This window comes from Bos grunniens, chromosome 21, assembly GCF_055505025.1.
Source record: "Bos grunniens cultivar Pamir isolate PY7600 chromosome 21, Bosgru_T2T1.0, whole genome shotgun sequence".
Classification (NCBI taxonomy): domain Eukaryota; kingdom Metazoa; phylum Chordata; class Mammalia; order Artiodactyla; family Bovidae; genus Bos; species Bos grunniens.
The window spans coordinates 5252259-5270754 of NC_141185.1; the positions used below are offsets into that span (position 1 = coordinate 5252259).

The following is an 18496-nucleotide window of genomic DNA, read 5'->3' on the forward strand; positions in this document are numbered from 1 at the left end:
TTCGCGAGCTCCTCATCCTCTATCCTCTTTGGAAAATAATGTGCCTGCTCCTTTATTCTTAAGAGTAAATCCCATGCGTGGCAGACAAGTCAAATAATCTGGGAAGGTGTTAAGTCCCCCGGGCATGTGAGGTGGTGGCTGCGGGGAGGGCTTGGGGAAGGCTGGGCACTCAGAGGCACAGCTGGTGACCGAGGCGGGGCTGGGCACTGCAGAGCTGTCCTCACCAGGAAGGCAGGCCTGGACCTGCCCTCACAGGCAGTGTAGGGTCAGGAAGGGCTCTGAGCCCAGAGGTACATACATGGGTTTGGATTTGCATTTCCCAAAGATGACCTTGCGGTGTGGAAGACAGACGGGGTGGACGGTAGGCAGCGCTGGGGTCCCCGGGGGAGAGGGTGTGGAGTAGACCTGGTGAGGATGAGAGACAGTGGATACAGCAGGTGGAAGGGGAAGCGATGGGGCCACAGCCGGCCCACCTGGGCCCTGGTTCATATCAGGAAAAGACCCTCCTTCCGGTGACATCATCCCCGATAAGGGCAGGCCTTGGCCAGCAGAACACTGGCCAGATTCCAGCACTCAGCCACCCCCTGACTGAGTGCTTATGTGCAGAGACAACCTGCATGACCTCATGTGTCAGCCCCAGAGGAGGGAAGCACTGGGTATGGTGAGGGGTGTGGGGGTGGCGAGGGGACGGCAGTCCTAAAGCTGCCACCGAGGTTTCCCACTTGGTCCAGCAACTCAGTGGATTAACGATGCCAAGTGCAGGCGTGAGGCGTTTCCTGTAGCTTCTTTGAATCCAGAAAACTAGGGAGATGGCCTACACGTGATAGGTGCTTGGCTAATGTTCAGTGAATAAATGAATGAAACAGGCCAGATAACCAGACCTTTCTTTAAAAAAAAAAGTAAGTGATAGGCTGTAATTAAAAACTGAGAAATCTGCGTGATGTAAAAAGGACGTGCAGGGAGTGGTGAGGAGAGACGTCCACCGTTCATCTCCTCCCTGAGTCCACGGGATGAGTGGACCACTCAGCACAGTCTAATTACAGGAAGCCCTGTGCCATTTCCTCCCTCACAGTCCACCGCCTTTCTCAGCTAGTGCGCTGGATCTGCAGACGGACACCAGGCAGGCTTCTTGTCAGGGTCGGCGGGGAAGGCTGTGGCTGCCAGCATAGTGGGCCCGCTGGCGGGGTTCACAGAACATCAACGTGCTGAGAACAGCGCTGCATCAACACAGCACTTGGGGCGTGAACTTGGATTGCATAAACGTAAGTCATAGAATCTCTGCAGAGTTCGGCTGCAGATTCACGAAGGTGGGTACAATCATTTATTTGAGAAACACGGAGCCACTGACCCCATGCCAGCAAGATGGGGTCTGGGGACACAATGCCGGGTTGGACGAGCCCCTCGGCTCCCCCAGTCCTCATATTCCTGTGGAGCGGGAAGCTGACACTTGCCAAGAAGCTACAAGCCGCAACGAGGGAGGGAAGGGGGAAATGAGGCTTGAGGAAAAGGCCCTGGAGAGGAGACAGCCGTGGACACCTGCAGGACAGGAGGCATCGGGCCAATGGAAGAGGGGACATTCAAGGCCAGGAGGAAAACATCCACCCGGGGGGATCCAGTAAGCCCACCAGAACCTCTTGCCCCCTGATTACAACTAAAACTCTGGGGAAAATGCAGAAAGCAACTCCCCAAGGACTCTGAAAGTAAACATAAGCAAACAGACCCCAGAGAAAGGGCGAAACCTGCAAACATGACCAGCACAAAGGTGAGAAGCTATTTTCTTTTCCGGTTCTTTTTTTTCTTCTTATTTTCTCTAATAGCTTTGACCTACGAGCAGGCCCTCAGTGGAGTTCTGGTGGCAGCTTCAAAATACACAAGGGAAAAATGACAGGACTGAAAAGAGAAACACACGAGCCCACGATCGTAGTTGGCAACTTCAACACTCCTCTCCCAATAACTGAAAGAACAAGCAGACAGAAAGATCAGCCAGGATCTAGAAGAACTAACTGAACAATCCCTTCATCTAACTTGATCAAACTGTCATCTGCAGAACACCCCACCCAATAACAGCAAGACACACATTCTTGCCAAGAGCGTACGGAATATTCAATGAAACAAGACATATTCTGGGACATAAAAGTATTGAAATCATACAAAGTATGTTTTCTGAGCATAACAGAATCAGTAAACAAAGAAGTTACTAACATGAAGATAGCAGGAAAACCCCCTACATATTTAGAAGCTAAGTTTTGTTATTGTTGTTGTTTAGTTGCTAAGTCATGTCCGACTCTTTGCAACTGCACGGACTGCAGCCCACCAGGCTCTTTTGTCCATGGGATTCTCCAGGCAAGAAAACTGAGTAGGTTGCCATTTCCTTCTCCAGAGGATCTTCCTGACCCAGGGATTGAATCCGTGTCTCCTGCATTGGCAGGCAAAATCTTTACCTCTGAGCCACCAGGGAAGCCCAGGAGCTAAGTAATAAGTTCTAAATATCCCATATGTCAAAGAGGAGGTTAAAACTAAGATTAGATAATATTTTTTAATTGCATGAAAATTTAAATGCTGCACATCAAGATTTGCGGGGTGCTCTTAGAGGGAAATGTATAGCATTAAAATGCTTATGTTAAAAAGGATTTTGAATCAATAATCTAAATTGCTGCCTTAAGAAATAAGAAGAGGAAGAACAAATTAAACCCAAAGCAAGTAAAAGAAAATAAATCTCTAGCCACACTAAAGAAAAAAAAAGGCATAAATATCTATATCAGGAATGAAAAAGACAGAACCTAAAGACATCAAAAAGGGTAACAAAGGAATATTATGAACAAGTTGGGGCTTCCCTGGTGGCTCAGACAGTAAAGGATCTGCTTGCAACACAGGAGACCCAGCTTCCATCCCTGGATCGGGAAGATCCCCTGGAGAAGGGGATGGCTGCCCACTCCAGTATTCTTGCCTGGAGAATTCCATGGACAGAGGAGCCTGGCAGGCTACAGTCCACGGGGTTGCAAAGAGTCAGACACGACTGAGCCATGATCACTTTCACTTCATGAAAAAGTTTATGTATATACATTTGATAACATAGATGAAACAAACCAATTCTTTGAGAAACACAAACTACCAAAGCTCATTCATGAAGAAATACAGTCTGCACTGCTGCTGCTGCTGCTAAGTCGCTTCAGTCGTGTCCGACTCTGTGCGACCCCATAGACGGCAGCCCACCAGGCTCCGCCGTCCCTGGAATTCTCCAGGCAAGAACACTGGAGTGAGTTGCCATTTCCTTCTCCAATGCATGAAAGTGAAAAGTGAAAGTGAAGTCGCTCAGTCGTGTCCGACTCTTAGCGACCCCATGGACTGCAGCCTTCCAGGCTCCTCCGCCCATGGGATTTTCCAGGCAAGAGTACTGGAGTGGGGTGCCATTGCCTTCTCCGACAGTCTGCACAGATCTATATAAAACCTGAAGGAGAGAATTTCCCTGGAGGTCCAGTGGTGAGACTCTGAGCTCCCAATGCAGGGAGCCCAGGTTCAATCCCTGTTCAGGGAAGTAGATCCCACATGCCACAACTAAGAATCTGTGTGCAGCAAGTAAGTATCTTGCATGCCACAACCAAGGTTTGGCACAGATAGACAGACAGACTTTCAGGAGTCCACAGTGAGACACCACTTCACATCCACTGGGACAGAGACAAGCAAAAAGACTGATAACAAGTGAGGTGAGGACGGGAACACTCAGAACCTTCCTCGGAATGAAAAGTAATGCAAACACTCTGGAAGACAGTCTGGCGGTTCCTCAAACGGTATGATCCTGTGTATATAAAATGTCCAGAATAGGTGATCTACAGAGACATCTGGAGAAAACACTTGAGAGTCAAGGAAATCAACCCTGAATATTCACTGGAAAGACTGATGCTGAAGCTGAAGCTCCAATACTTTGGCCACCTGATGTGAAGAGCTGACTCACTGGAAAAGACCCTGATGCTGGGAAAGATTGAAGATAGAAGGAGAAGGGGACAACAGAGGATGAGATGATGGATGGCATCACCGACTCAATGGACATGAGTTTGAGCAAGCTCTGAGAGATGGTGAAGGACAGAGAAGCCTGGCATGCTGCAGTTAATGGGGTTGCAAAGAGTCAAACACGACTTAGCAAATTAGCGACTGAACAACAAATAGAGACAGAAGGTAGACCGATGGTCCTTTTTCTCTGTCTCAACAAATAGAGACAGAGGAGTTGGGGTGACTGCTAAAGGGCACAGGGTTTCTTTCTGAGGTGATGAAAATGTTCTAAATTGACTGCGGTGATGGCTGAGTAACTCTGTAAATATACTAAAAACAAATGAATCCTGTGCTACACATGGAGGCATTGATGATCTGTGAATTTCATTTCAACAAAGCCACCACCAAAAAATTTTAATAAGTATTTCAAGCACATTAAGACAAAGAATAACTAGGGCATCAAACCTATGATTTTTTGGATGCTATTAGTTATGGCAAACTAAAATAAGTGTTTAAATAAAACAAAAACTGAAGCAATTTCATATACATATTAAATTTTTTTAAATCTCGAAAAAATATCTCAAAAGAGAGATATTCAGTGTATGTAACACAGCTTATTTCAGTGATAAAATGAATTGCAAAGGACATATACATTTATTTATATAATCATTACAAATTTCATGAAAGTATTAAATTTTTAAAAATCTCAAGGATAGGTGTTCAGGGTATGCAACACAGCTTCTTTTAGTGGCAAAATGAACTACAAACGACACACACATTGACATTATGCAAACACTGTATTTCTATAATCACTACAGGTCCATTCAGCATCTGCTTTCTACTTTTGACAGCCCTACTCCAGCTTTAAGAGCCCAAGCGCTCACATGGGGACAGGGTCCTCCCGAGTGGCACCTTCTCCCGTGGACACACACTGAGCTCCAGTGGCAGGTCCATTTCAGGTTTTTAACCAGAGTCTGCTTGGCACCCCGAGGAAAGCGCTGCCGAGTGAAGGTGAAGAGAAGGATCCAGCTAGGGGTAGTCTCTGAGATTCTGGACCCCAGGAACCCTTTCTCTAGCTTTGCCCAAGATTTTGGATGACCCAGGAGACACAGAGAAACTCCCCGGCCGCTTGTGAAGGTAGCCGGTGAGGCCCACAGGTCCACCAACACCAAAGAAATGTCCCTTCTCAGGTCCTTCTTCCAGATCCTGAGCTCCTGGCCCTGGGACGACGCCTGGTGTCCAGCGGGGGCTCAGTTATTGAAGTGTGTCCTCCTCCTGCCATAGGGAGAGGGAGAATTCAGAATAAGTTCTGGGTGCAGATGCAAGTCCGCAGTGGCTGCAGACTCCTTCCCTGAAAGCTGGACCTTCCAGGACTGGTTTCCTCGTCCACATGTGGGGCAGAGAGGCTGCCCGCACAGAGATGCTGGGCTTGTGACTTCTGACCTGAGGCTGCAGGCCCCTGGCAGTCTCCACTTCACAGCTGGGTCCTCTGACACCAGGCACCGGTCTGCAAGCAGCAGGGCTGAGCGGGCATCTGAACTCAAGGGCTGCCCTGTGTAGGCTTCCCTAGGACCCAAGTGCCCGGCTCTCACTGCCAAAGCTTTCCCTACACCCAAGACCAACGCTGCCCTCAACCTGTGAACAGGAGGACCTGCTGGGGTGTGGGAGTCCAGGCTCTGGGTCCAGGTCCTACCCCACTATCAACCGGCCCTATGCTGGCACCTCTGTGAACCTCAGGCTCCCTGCCAGGGGGACAGGGTGACAACAGCTGCTGGCACGCCTCCCAGGACTGCTGTGTTGCTATGGGTGACACAGAGAGCCCGTCACGGAGTCAGCCGGGCGGTGCCTACCCAGTCCACACCCCGAGCCCATCACGGAGTCAGCCGGGCGGTGCCTACCCAGTCCACACCCCGCGTGTCGGGGCTGGGAGGCTGCAGGGCTGAGAGCTCCCCACTGCCACTGGACGGACGGGCCGCGGGAGCCCAGAGCTGTGACCACCTCCCCTGGGCGCCAGGCTGCCACGCCCCTTCCCCACCTCCACCTCCTCCTTTATCTCCAGCTCTCATCTGCATAAAAAGTTTGGTTTGAGGCAAAACTTAGTCAGAACTGCACAAGTACAAAGAATCCAAATAAAAAGGCTTTTTAACATAAAGCTGATGAAAGAGACAAATGGAGAGTAATCAAAACCTCATTAGGGCAAATAAGCCACCGGCCTGCAACACCGCAAAAACGGATGGTGCCCAGAACCCAGAGCCAAGGGCGCTGCGTCTCCCAGGCAGCCGCCCTGGTGGGAGCCAGCACTTCAGGACGCCCTCACCGGCCGGCAGACACCCTGCACAGCACCATCCGGGGTTCGGGATTCTCACTGATGCACCCAAACCCTGGCTCCCAGGATGGTGGGTCACCACTCCAGCTCTGCATTAGAATCACCTGCAAAGTTTTCAGAATGCTGGGCGCAGAGACCACCTGCAGAGGGGCTGGGTCTCCTCTAAGGTTCTGGGTGCTCTGACCACCAGGTCACCAGTGAAGACCAGCAACCACTGGCTGAGTGACCGGCTGGTTCATCCCCCTGCCCCTGTCTAGGGCACGATGCCTATGGAGGGCACCTGAGAAGAGCGTGTTAACAGATGCTGGCTCAACTTCCGATTCAACTGGGAGGGCTCATCACGTGGGATTTTTTTTTAATTGGTCTTGATTTAGGCCGTTAAGTCATTCCTGCGATAGTTCCTTCCCATCCGCCCAGCACTCGGCCAGGCACTGGGAATACAGCAGAAGTGAGCAAATTCTTGCCCTCAGGGAGTCTACGCTCTGCAGGGAAAGCACACCAGAGTGAGAGGCTCTGACAAGGGGCAGAGATGAGACTCCAGGAGGATGGGAAGGATGGTCCAGAACATAGCCCTGCCCACCCCTCCGCACCGTCACCTGCATGAGGACACTCACCTGCAGTGGGTCTGGGACAAAACTCCAGAAGGAGGTCATGACACCAATTCAAGATCTGCAAGTCAAGACGCCCCTTTGCAAACTTAAAAGAAAGAAAGGAAAGGGGCTCTACCGGTGGTTAAGATACAAGGGGCACTGGTTTGATCCCTGGTCTGCGAAGATCCCACATGCCAAAGGGCAACTAAACCCCAGCACCACAGCTACTGAAGCCCACGTGCCCCAGAGCCTGTGTTCCGCAACAAGAGGAGCCACTGCAAAGAGAAGCCCGCCCGCCGCAACTAGAGAGGAGCCCCCAGCCAGAGAAAGCCCGCGAGCACAGCAATGAAGACCTAGCAAAGCCAAAAATAAAGTTGTATTTTTAAAAATATTTTTTAAAAATAGAAAGAAAAGCTGTAGAACAAGCATGGAAGATTGACGATTCAGGTCAAACCAACACTAGAGCAAAACTGTGCGGGCCTGTCGGAGCGGATCTCATCCTGAGAATTACCCGAGCAGGTGCAGTCGGTGTTTTTGAGGCCTGGGGGGCCTGAGTGCCCCTGAGGCTCCTTCTTGGGCACAAAGTCCAACAATGCATCAAAGCCCGCTCAGCCCCAGCCCGCCCGGGGTTGGCCCTGCTTACAGAAGGGGAGAGAACTGGGGCAGAGGCCGGGCTCCCAGTTCCAGGAGCCACGTGTCCTAGATTCTCCAGGCCTGCTCCAGTTTGCAGCGCCAGAACCTGCTCAGCTGAGAGCTAATTTGCTGAGGTTGGAGTTCCATAATTTACTCTTGTAAAAAGGATGATTCACTAAATGAGTTCAGTTCAGTCGCTCCACGCCAGGCTTCCCTGTCCATCACCAACTCCCAGAGCTTACTCAAACTCATGTCCACTTAGTCGGTGATGCCATCCAACCATCTCATCCTCTGTCATGCCCTTCTCCTCCTGCCTTCAACCTTTCCCAGCATCAGGGTCTTTTCCAATGAGTCAGCTCTTCACATCAGGTGGCCAAAGGATTGGAGTTTCAGTTTCAGCATCAGTCCTTCCAATGAATATTCAGGACTGATTTCCTTTAGGATTGACTGGTTAGATCTTTTGAACTATGGTGTTGGAGAAGACTCTTGAGAGTCCCTTGGACAGCAAAGAGATCAAATTAATCAATCCTAAAGGAAATCAATCCTGAATATTCATTGGAAGGACTGATGCTGAAGTTCCAATACTTTGGCCACCTGATGTGAAGAGCCAACTATTGGAAAAAACCCTGATGCTGGGAAAGATTGAGGGCAAGAGGAGAAGGGCGTGGCAGAGGACAATATGGTTGGACGGCATCATCGGCTCAGTGGACTTGAGTTTGAGCAAACTCTGAGAAACAGTGGCGCACCGGGAAGCCTGGAGTGCCGCAGCCCATAGGGCCACAGTGTCGGACACGACTGAGCGACTGAGACGACAACGCACAACAGCAGTCCCCAGTGTGATGACTTCTGGGGCTGAGGCCTTTGTGAGGTAATCAGGTTTGGATAAAGTCATAAGGGTGGAGGGCCCATGGTGAGAACAGTGGCCTTAAAAAGGCGTAGAAATCAGAGGTTGCCCACTGTCCATCATGTGTGGACACAGCAAGACGGCAGCTATCTACCAGCCCAGAGGAGACCCTTCACCAGAATGCGACCACACTGACACCCTGATCTTGGAGTCCAGCCTCCGCAACCATGAGAAATAAGCATCCGCTATCCACGCCCGTGGGTTGCAGTGCTTTGTTCCAGCAATCTGAGCTGACTAAGACATCATCCTGCGGAAACAGAATCCGCATCCTAACGAGAGCCCCGGCCGGGTGCTCTCCTACGTAGGGGAGGGTTGACAGGCCTGCTGCGGAGATGACCTCTTGCTGCCCCTTTCCTGCACTACTGGGGAAACCCGATGGAGGGAAGCTTTCGCCTAGAGATTCCCCTACAATCAGCCAGCTAAGCATGTGGGAGAGGGAGGCTGGGAGCCCAGGTCTCCTGGAGCTGAGGTCAATACGCTCTGGCAGCCCATCGGGGCTCTGACCCCCACGGTAACACAAAGGTAAGGCCACAGAAATCTTGGGTTCCAGACCATACCCACATTTGGGCAGACTGTCAGGAGACAAAAAGCATCAGAAAATCCCATGCTGGCAGCATGGAGCCAGCGCCAGTAAGCAGGCTCAGAGGGCTAGTGCGGAACACAGCCTGCCGACCGGCCGGAAATGAAGTCAGGCACTGCAGAGATGAGGGATGTGCTCTGATCATCAAACCTGAGTGGAAAGAGATTGGCGGAGAAGAGAGAGAGGAGCCAAATCGCCCATTTGCTGTAATGAATTGGGCTGGACCGGAGAAGCCCAGAATCCTGACATTGATCATGCAGCTTAGCTTAAGGAATCATAAAAGTCTATGTATGGCTGGAAAGCAGCTTTAATGTCATCTGTTCCAACTGCTCCTTGGGCCCGGCAGGAGGCTGTCTGGCCCTGCTGTCATGCTCCAATGGTGGGATCAGCCGTGGCCTTAGACACCTACCCCTTGCCTTCAAAACGCAGACTTGCTTTAACCCAGCAATCTGAATTCTGGGGCCCAAGCTGCAGGAAATAAACTGCAAGTGTGGAAAACACTAGACGCACAAATGGGCCTGACAGCAGAATGTACAATAAAGCAGACTGGGTGGTTTGCCTGGGGACGGTAACAGGGAGAGAAAAGGACCCGCATACCCCTGACTGAGGCATGGTTCTCTGGAAACAACGTTCTGTGTGCACACGATTTCCACAGGGTGCCCATAAAGGGGTGAGGCACGGGGGGCCCCACCTGGTCAGCCAGGTCAGGGGGATCAGCCACGACCAGACGTGGGGTGACACACACCAGAGCCAGACCCATCTTGGCAGGGTCAGCCAAATCCTAACTGTGTTGGCTCTACGGACCATGCGGTCTTCGGTTCAACAACTCGACTCCTGCTGCTGCGGTGTGAAAGCAGATGTGGCTGCTATGCAAGTGAATGACCAGAACTGTGTTCCAATAAAACTTTATTTACAAACACAGGAAGTATGCCAGACGTAGCCCTAAGCTTCAGCTGGTCGACCCCTCATCGCCACCTTTACATCTACTAGCTTTAAATGGCAAACCGAAGGAAAGCAAATGTCCTCCAAACCAACCTCGGGAAATGGTTTAATAAGCTGAACCACTTGAAATATATTCATTTGATCCATATTTATTGAATGCCTGCTGTGTCAGACACACATTCTCAGTACCGAGGACGAGGCAAGGAGCAAACCAGCCAGGCGTGTGGGGTCCGAGGGATATACTGAACATCTACAAGAACTCATCTCACTGTAAGGAAAACCCTTAGAATGCCGTGTGAAACGTGTGAAGCGAAATACAAAACTATAAGAATAAGACCAATCAACGTTTAAAGAACACACAGTGGAAAAGAACACTGAAATAAAAAAAAAGCAAGTACACGTTACGAATGTTCACCTTCAGCTGGCTCGGCCACCCCTTCTATTTCTAGTTTCTAATTTTTTCATACAAAATCACATATTATATGAAATAATAAAATCCTTCCCATTGTCCTTTTCATATTTATTTATTTGGCTAAACCAGATCTTAGTTGATGGCACATGGAATATTTAGTTATGGCATGTGGGATCTAATTCCTTGACCAGGGATGGAACCTGGGGCCCCAGCATCGGGAGCACCAGGGAAGTCCCCTTCCCATTATTTTTAAAAGAGGAAATCTGTCATGATTTTAAGGTAAAGTCTGCGTACCTCCTGCAGTTTTCCTGCCGCCCCCGAAGGCAATAAGAGCCACACTGCTCAGCCCTAGGTGTCTGCACGCTCGCCAGGCAGGGCTGGAGAGTTCAGCACGCTGGACAGAGCCCCACGCCCCGTGGGAGCGCAGCAGGACTGCGGAGAGTCACCTTAAGCGGGCACCTTTGCCTCTCCTCTCTGGCCCTCCCGCTGGATCCACAGGAGGCGCTTGGGTCAAACCTCTCAGATGAAATATTCATTGAAGCGGGAGACAGAGTGATCCCCTGAGTCTGGCTGGTGCAAATGTAACGAGCCCTGTGACCCAGCGAGGAGGACAGGCAGTCGGATTGTTGGGGAAAAGGAAGCAAAAACAAATGCTGCGCAGTCCCGTTACCCACGTTACTAGCTTGGGAGAGGACTGGCAAACGTGCCAGTACCAGTCTCAGCAACATCTGCTCCTAATTGCTTCTCCCCTAGCGTTCTCAGAGCGCATCAGCTGGCGTCTGCCCTGGGAGAAAATCCGATATTTTGAACAAAGTCTTAAATCAGATGGCGTCCTTGACGAGTAATTTCTTACGTGGTTGCTCTTCGGGGCTAAAAACAGTAAGCGCACCTCCAAGGGACGTGGCCGCCAGCAGGGGCTGGGTGACCAGGAGGCCCCGTCAAACGGCATGACTAAGAGTTTCCAGCTCCAACAGCACTTCCCAGTGTTTTCTTTCATTCTCCATGTATTTATAGCCCAAACATGAGTGTTCCAGTGCTTTTATAAGTCCACGTGTCCACTTCTTTATGGGTAGCTTTTCTCTCTTTTCCAAATATTCTTGTTTAAAAAAAAAAAATAGTCTCTTTGTAAAAGAAAAAAATGTGTGTTTTTTCTTTTAAAAAAAGAGTACATCTCTCTATGTCTAATTCTCCCCGCTCTGTGTGAGGCACAATCCCGTAAGCAAGATACATATGGATGGAACATCCTGTCCTCTTGAAGGAAACTGTTTCTGGTTTTAGGTTCTCCTCAAAACAGGAGCCTCCCCCGTCCACAGCCTGGTGGGAGAGCACCTTCCTGCAGCTGCTGATCCGAAGCACCAGCCTGCCTTCTGAATCCAGCACTGGAGACCTCACCCCGCCACCTTCCACCCCAGCCATTCGGAACGGCCTCTGCTCAGCGCAGACCTGCGGGGGCCGCTGCACCTGCCGGGACGGGGATGCCTTTAGGCAGCGGCTTTTGTGCTGCAGGTGCAGCAGGCTAGAGCCCTTCAGCACGGGACCACCAACTCCCCTGGGTCCCAGCCAGAGGACGGCAGTCTCTGACATTCCGCAAAGGTCAAGATCGATGCACGTTTCATCATGAATGACCCTGCAGCATTTGAGAGACTGGGTGCCTCCTTCAGACCAGGGGCGTTGCTTCTCAGGGCTTGAAACAGACATCCTGAAACCACTGGCTCCCCAGAGGTTCTTCCTCACTGCCCCTCCCTGAGTCCTTCTTCAGTCTTGATCCTGGCCGCCCCTGCTCACAAACCTCCCATGGCTCCCCACTGCTAATCCAAATCCAGATGCATAGCATTAAAAGTCTCTCTGCCCGCCTGTCCCACTGCCTGGGGCCCATTCCCAGCCGTGTCGAGCAGGTCATTGGTCCTGTCCAGTCTCCCACAGTCTGCATGGTCGCCTCCACCTGCTCATTCAGTCAACCAAGTTCTGCTGAGTGCCCACCACGTGCCAGGCACTGGTCTAGGAGCTAGAAGTCAGCAGCAAACGAAACAGACAGAAAGCACTGCCCTGGAAGATTACATTCAAAGGGAGGGAGACAGACAAATAGATACGTACAGCCATGGCCAGATGATGATGAATGACACAGAGAGAAGTGAGGTGCGGGGGGACTAGTGAACACCAGGGCTGCCCGGCACCTGGTCCAGGAAGGCCTTCCTGCAGAGGCAGTGTTTGAGCAGGACCCTGGAAGAGGGAGGGTGGGAACCTCTCCATAGAAACCCGGGAGGGGCGCACTGCAGGCAGGAAGAGCAAAGGTGCAGAGGCCCTGAGGCAGGAATGCGCCGGCGTGCTCTAGGTACGGCTAGGAGGCTGCTGGGACCAGAGCGGCAGAGAAGGGGCCCCTGTGGGCCACTGCAGGGACACAGCCCTTACTGCGAGTGAGACCTGAGCCTGAACGGTGCTGACCTCAAGAGTGACACATCCGACTTTCGCTATCACGGGCTACCTGGCTGCTGTGTTAGGAACACACTGTCAGGGGCTGGGGCTGGTGCAGGTGGGGTGGTGTTGCCAGGAAGACATTTATCAGAAAGGAAAGCGCTGCCATTACCCAAGCGGGAGACAAGGGCGGCTTAAAGCCACAGTTACAAACGGATCTGCTGATGGTTCGGGTGTCGGGGGATGAGAGCAGGAGCAGAGAGCGTGATGATGGGTTTGGCTTGAGCAACCAGAAGGATGGAGATGCCATGTCTTAAGTGAGGGAAGCAATGGGAGCAGCAGGTTGTAGTAACGGATGAGATTGGACAATTGCTTCTCTATGGGACTGATGGGGACTAGCCTTTAAGCCCCGAAGGCAACACAGTCTCCGCTGTGAAGCCGTCGTTGCCCTGAGTGAATGCTGGCCCCGCCCCAAGCCCCCTCCCCTCACGCGCACACATAGACACACAAAGAGCACCCCTCCGCACCACTGATCTGTATCCAAATATTACTCCCTTGAGTAACCCAAGGCTGATTCACTTTCTAACATCTGGAAGCATCTGCACACAGTAGGCGCTCCACAAATATTTTTAGCAACATGCTCGCAGAGAACTGCACCTACGACGCTTTAATATCTAATGACTCAAGACTGTTCTTTCAAAACATCTAAAAATTATGCTTTGCACTGATTACATATTAAGTGGTAATTACTCCATCTCGAGGGTCCTATATATAGATGCTGACCCGCCCCCAATCATTCAGATTGTCCAGGAAGCTCTCCTGGAAAGGCCAAGTGCGGAAGATGGGTGTTACCTTGCTCGTCCTTGTGTCCCAAGCTTTCATTTCAGAGCTGAAGCCGCCACATACAAAAACACTGTGGTCTCTCGGATGGAACCTCAGGGCGGTGATCCTGAAGTCACTCTGGCTGCTGAACAGCTGGGTTCCTACAACACACAAAACGCAGAGAGTCAGAAGATACTCAGGTCACAAACTAAATATCTTAACATTAAGACGCCGCCTGGTACGGAGCCACAGAACACAGCCGCCTGGGCCCAGGCAGCCAGGGGAGAATTTCTGGAATCTCAGCAAGGGTAGCGTCTGCGCTCGCTCTCAGGCTACCTGAGATCCTCCACTAGCTCAACCCCACCGCACCCCTACCCGCTGGGATAAGCAACGTGCCTGAATCCACGAACACCACCTGTTAGGTACACAGTAAACCCATGCACATCAACCCAGTTAAAGCACATGTCAACCCTAAACCCACTTTGCAGTGTGAAGAAACCAAGGCTCAGGAAGACTGAATAACAGCTCCAAAGCTACACAATTAATACCATAGATTACTCATCGGGCAGTGTAAAAACCAAGAGCGGGATGAGCCAAAGTGATTCTTCTTAGGATCAGCACCTTACAATCACACCCTTATGGCTTGCAATAGGATGCGGTGGGTGGGGTTTGCGGTAGAGTGTGGCAGGTGGGGTGCCATCAGACCCTGAGTGATCAATGAGAGTGTGACATCACAGTGACTCAGGCCACAGGTTGGAGGAAAGGCGTGTGGACCACCGTTTCTATCTGCCATGATACTGCAATCAAGCACCCTCAGGCACTGTGCAAATGTCTGCCTGTATGCACGTAACTCTGCTGTGGAAAATATCTTCTTTATCACCAAGATCACTTAGAGGTAAGCCATAAAAATGCCAGAATTGTCGATCATTTAGAACAGGTCAGACTTGGGGCACGTGGGGAACGGAACTTCTGCGCTGAGCCAAGGTATACTGGCCTCCAAAGCCAGCGTGCCTTCCTCTGCACAGTGCCACAGCCCAGGAGGGGCATCCTTGACCGCCTTTGGCCCTCGAAAACCCTCCCCTGGACTGAGGTGGAGGCAGTTAGGGACCTAAGAAGCCGGAAGCCAGTGCCCTGCCAAGATCTCAAGCAGAGTCTCCTCTCACAGGAACCCAGGAGATGCACTGGGCCCACGGATTTAAAAAGCACTTCCGGAAGGCCGCCTGGCTTTGCCTTCAGGACCATACTTAATTAAATGCTCTAGCAGCTCACCAGGTGAGGAGATAAAAGTCATCAACTGGTGCTCTTGAGAGTTACAGCAGAAGTCTTGATAAAGCCAATTTGCCTAGATCATTGGTCTCCAAACTTGTCTGACAGCACAGGAACACCCTTAGGCATACGATGCCAACATGGGTATATTTATTTAATAAATAAGTGACACAGTGTGCTACTGTACCAATGTATTATGAATATAAAAACAATTACCAAAAAAAAAAGATGATTTTGAGACAAGGACAAAAGGATAAAATAACCCATATTTTAAAACACACTTTAATATGCCATTTACTAAGAGTAGCAACAAACCTCTTGGAAATGATTAAACCAAATGAGTTGTGATATTTTTAGTAAGAGCAGCAGGACTATACTTATTCCAGTTTTGTAATCTAGGGACCTTTCATTGACTCGGGGACTTGACAGCAGCTGAGTTACAGCCTCAGTTTAGACCCTGAAGTTTGCCAGAGCCCCAAAAGCCTCCTTCCAGAGATTCGAGGAGCCAGAATGGAAGACATTTACCGCTGGAAACAGGAGAGACATTTCCCACTTTCTTCTACCACTGATGCAAAGGATTTTTATGAACATTTTGCTAATAAAGCTCCATTTCCCCTAATGCAAAATAATGGCTCCTGCAACTAATCTTTAACAACCCAATTCACAATCCATTGAAATTTTCATTTACAGGATTTTAGAGCAGATTAGAAAAACACTGTTCCTGGGTTAAAAGTGCAAAAATCAAAGTTTTAATAGGTGATACATTCACATCATTTGGGGCAACAAAAATTACAGAATAATACAAATGATTAAAAACATCTGTTTTCAAAATGTCCTCTCCAGGATACAAACTTTTTGGAAAGAGGCTACTCTCTTGCTCTTTGTTAAAGTATCACCTTTACCTTGATGGATGATTAAACATGTTGATTTTTTTTTTTCCCCGAATATCTTCTAAGGGCCTAGAGTTGGCAGTCACTTGTCATCTGAGGAAATTCTGGAAACACTTGACTTTTTGTAAGTGAAGACTCTATGCCTCCTTAAGCTCAATAAGCCCCTTCACTGTTTTGCTACAAAATGCAACACACAGAGACCTCCGTGGTCGTCGTGTGTCATCACGACGTGCTGTCAAGGGCTGGCCATTTGGGATCGCACTGCTGACTACAGTGCAGGGACCATAAAGAGTAGCCTCGCTGTCCAACCCGAGAAGAGCAGTTAAGGCAAATACGGTTCTCTGCCCGGCGCCACGTTGAAAAGCCATTTACAGCTGGGACTGTAAATAGCAGTGTGGCAAGAACAACCATGCTGGGCACTTGTTCTTGAGTCACAGGAACATTAAAGAAGGACGCACGTGAACCAAGGTGGGAAGACGTGATTCGCCCAAGGAAATGCATTGTTCGAGGCGTAGTAAGATAACGCTGATATGCTGTCATAATACTGCTTTTCTAATAAATAACTCCCCTGTGAAGCATCAGGAAGATGAACAGACTTGTAGTGTTCTGGGTGCTGTGCCCCTTTCATTAGCTCAAAAGACAAGCAACTCTCTCAAGTTAACCAAAAAAATTGCTTCCCGGGGAATGAATCTCATTGGAAACCTGGTACTTCTTGTTCTCGTTCTTCCTCTTTCTTTGCCTTTCCTGAAACTTGTCTGGAACCCAAACTCTTCCTCGCCTTTCTGCTACAGTTGAAACCAAGTCAGAAAACCATGGTCAGAAACCAAGCGTGGGACTTCCCTGGTGGTCCAGGGACCAAGACTTCACAGCCCCAGTGCAGGCGGCCCGGGTTCAATCCCACGTTCTGCAAACTGAGAGTCCGCATGCCACAAGTCAAGATCCCACGTGCTGCCACCAACACCAAAAGATGCCACACGCCGCAACTAAGAGCCCGCGCGGCCAAGTACACAAATATTTAAAAGGAAGATGAAAGAAAGAAACCCAGCATTTAAGAGCCCAGTTAGCAGGCTCCCCGTCCAGGAAGGATGGAACAGAGGCTGCCAGCCTGTGCACCCCAGGGCTGGCCTCAGGAGCCTCGCTTCAGCCAAAGGGCTGGGGGACCCGCATGGGGGCTCAGGGGAAAGGCAATCATCACGATCCCTTGTTGGAAAAGGAGCGTCCAGGTGCCGCTGCAGCTCCCGCAATGCGAGAAGGCCCTAGCAGGCCACAAGTCTTCTCTTCAGAAGGAAACAACTGTGCCTAATGCCGACTTCTTGCTCATTTGCAATTCACTGCCAACCCTTAAGTCCAAAAGGAAAAACAAACTATCTGCCTGGAGGAAAAAAATAATCCTCCCTGTTTCTTGGACCATATCATATAACCATATGCTTATTTCAGGAAAGGCAGTGAATTAGCCATGTTTTTTCAAAAAGTGTAGTGATACAGTCTTGCCAGCAATGGTACGGGTAGGGGGCGGGGGAGAGGAGAGGAAAAGTGAAAGTCGAGCTGCTAAAAGATAATGACTGAACATTTTTGCTGAAAAAAAAATGTATTTGACTATGTTATTCATTCTCCATTCCCTAAAGAGACTGAGAATCTATGTCTTTTAAGTACTAAAATTTTCCAGTTGGAAGACAAGCCATAATTTATATCTTTTTTTCCTACTTTTACTTGTAATATCTCGGCCTCTGCTGTATTTTCTTTGTTAAAAGGGACCAAAACTAAAAAATGTTTCCATTTTTTAATAAGCTTCAGTTCAGTTCAGTCCAGTCGCTCCGTCTTGTCCAACTCTTTGCGACCCCATGGACAGCAGCACGCCAGGCCTCCCTGTCCATCACCAACTCCCGGAGTTCACTCAAACTCATGTCAATTGAGTCGGTGATGCCATCCAGCCATCTCATCCTCTGTTGTCCCCTTCTCCTGCCCCCAATCCCTCCCAGCATCAGAGTCTTTTCCAATGAATCAACTTTTCACATGAGGTGGCCAAAGTATTGGAGTTTCAGCTTCAGCATCAGTCCTTCCAATGAACACCCAGGACTGATCTCCTTTAGGATGAACTGGTTGGATCTCCTTGCAGTCCAAGGGACTCTCAAGAGTCATCTCCAACACCACAGTTCAAAAGCATCAATTCTTCGGCGCTCAGCTTTCTTCATAGTTTAACTCTCACATCCATACATGACCACTGGAAAAACCATAGCCTTGACTAGATGGACCTTTGTTGACAAAGTAAAGTCTCTGCTTTTCAATATGCTATCTAGGTTGGTCATAGCTTTCCTTCCAAGGAGTAAGCATCTTTTAATTTCATGGCTGCAGTCACCATCTGCAGTGATTTTGGAGCCCAGAAAAATAAAATCTGACACTTTCCACTGTTTCCCCATCTATTTCCCATGAAGTGATGGAACCAGATGCCATGATCTTAGTTTTCTGAATGCTGAGCTTTAAGCCAACTTTTTCACTCTCCTCTTTCACTTTCATCAAGAGGCTTTTTAGTTGCTCTTCACTTTCTGCCGTAAGGGTGGTGTCATCTGCATATCTGAGGTTATTGATATTTCTCCCAGCAATCTTGATTCCAGCTTGTGCTTCTTCCAGCTCAGCATTTCTCATGATGTACTCTGCATAGAAGTTAAATAAGCAGGGTGACAATATACAGCCTTGACATACTTCTTTTCCTATTTGGAACCAGTCTGTTGTTC

General features: G+C 49.7%; 1 protein-coding gene across 4 annotated transcripts in view; it reads right to left on the reverse strand.

Moving 5' to 3' along the window:
• WDR25 (WD repeat domain 25) overlaps positions 1–18496 on the reverse strand; it is a 148950-nt gene that overhangs the window by 30594 nt on the left and 99860 nt on the right. For 3 of the 4 annotated variants that reach the window (XM_086365125.1, XM_086365126.1, XM_086365128.1), the window contains one exon: positions 13639–13769. In XM_086365125.1, coding sequence (XP_086221251.1) covers positions 13639–13769 — 131 coding nt within the window. Of the gene's footprint in view, positions 1–1771; positions 5263–13638; positions 13770–18496 lie in introns of those variants that run through there. The other variant, XM_086365127.1, reaches the window with a different exon arrangement.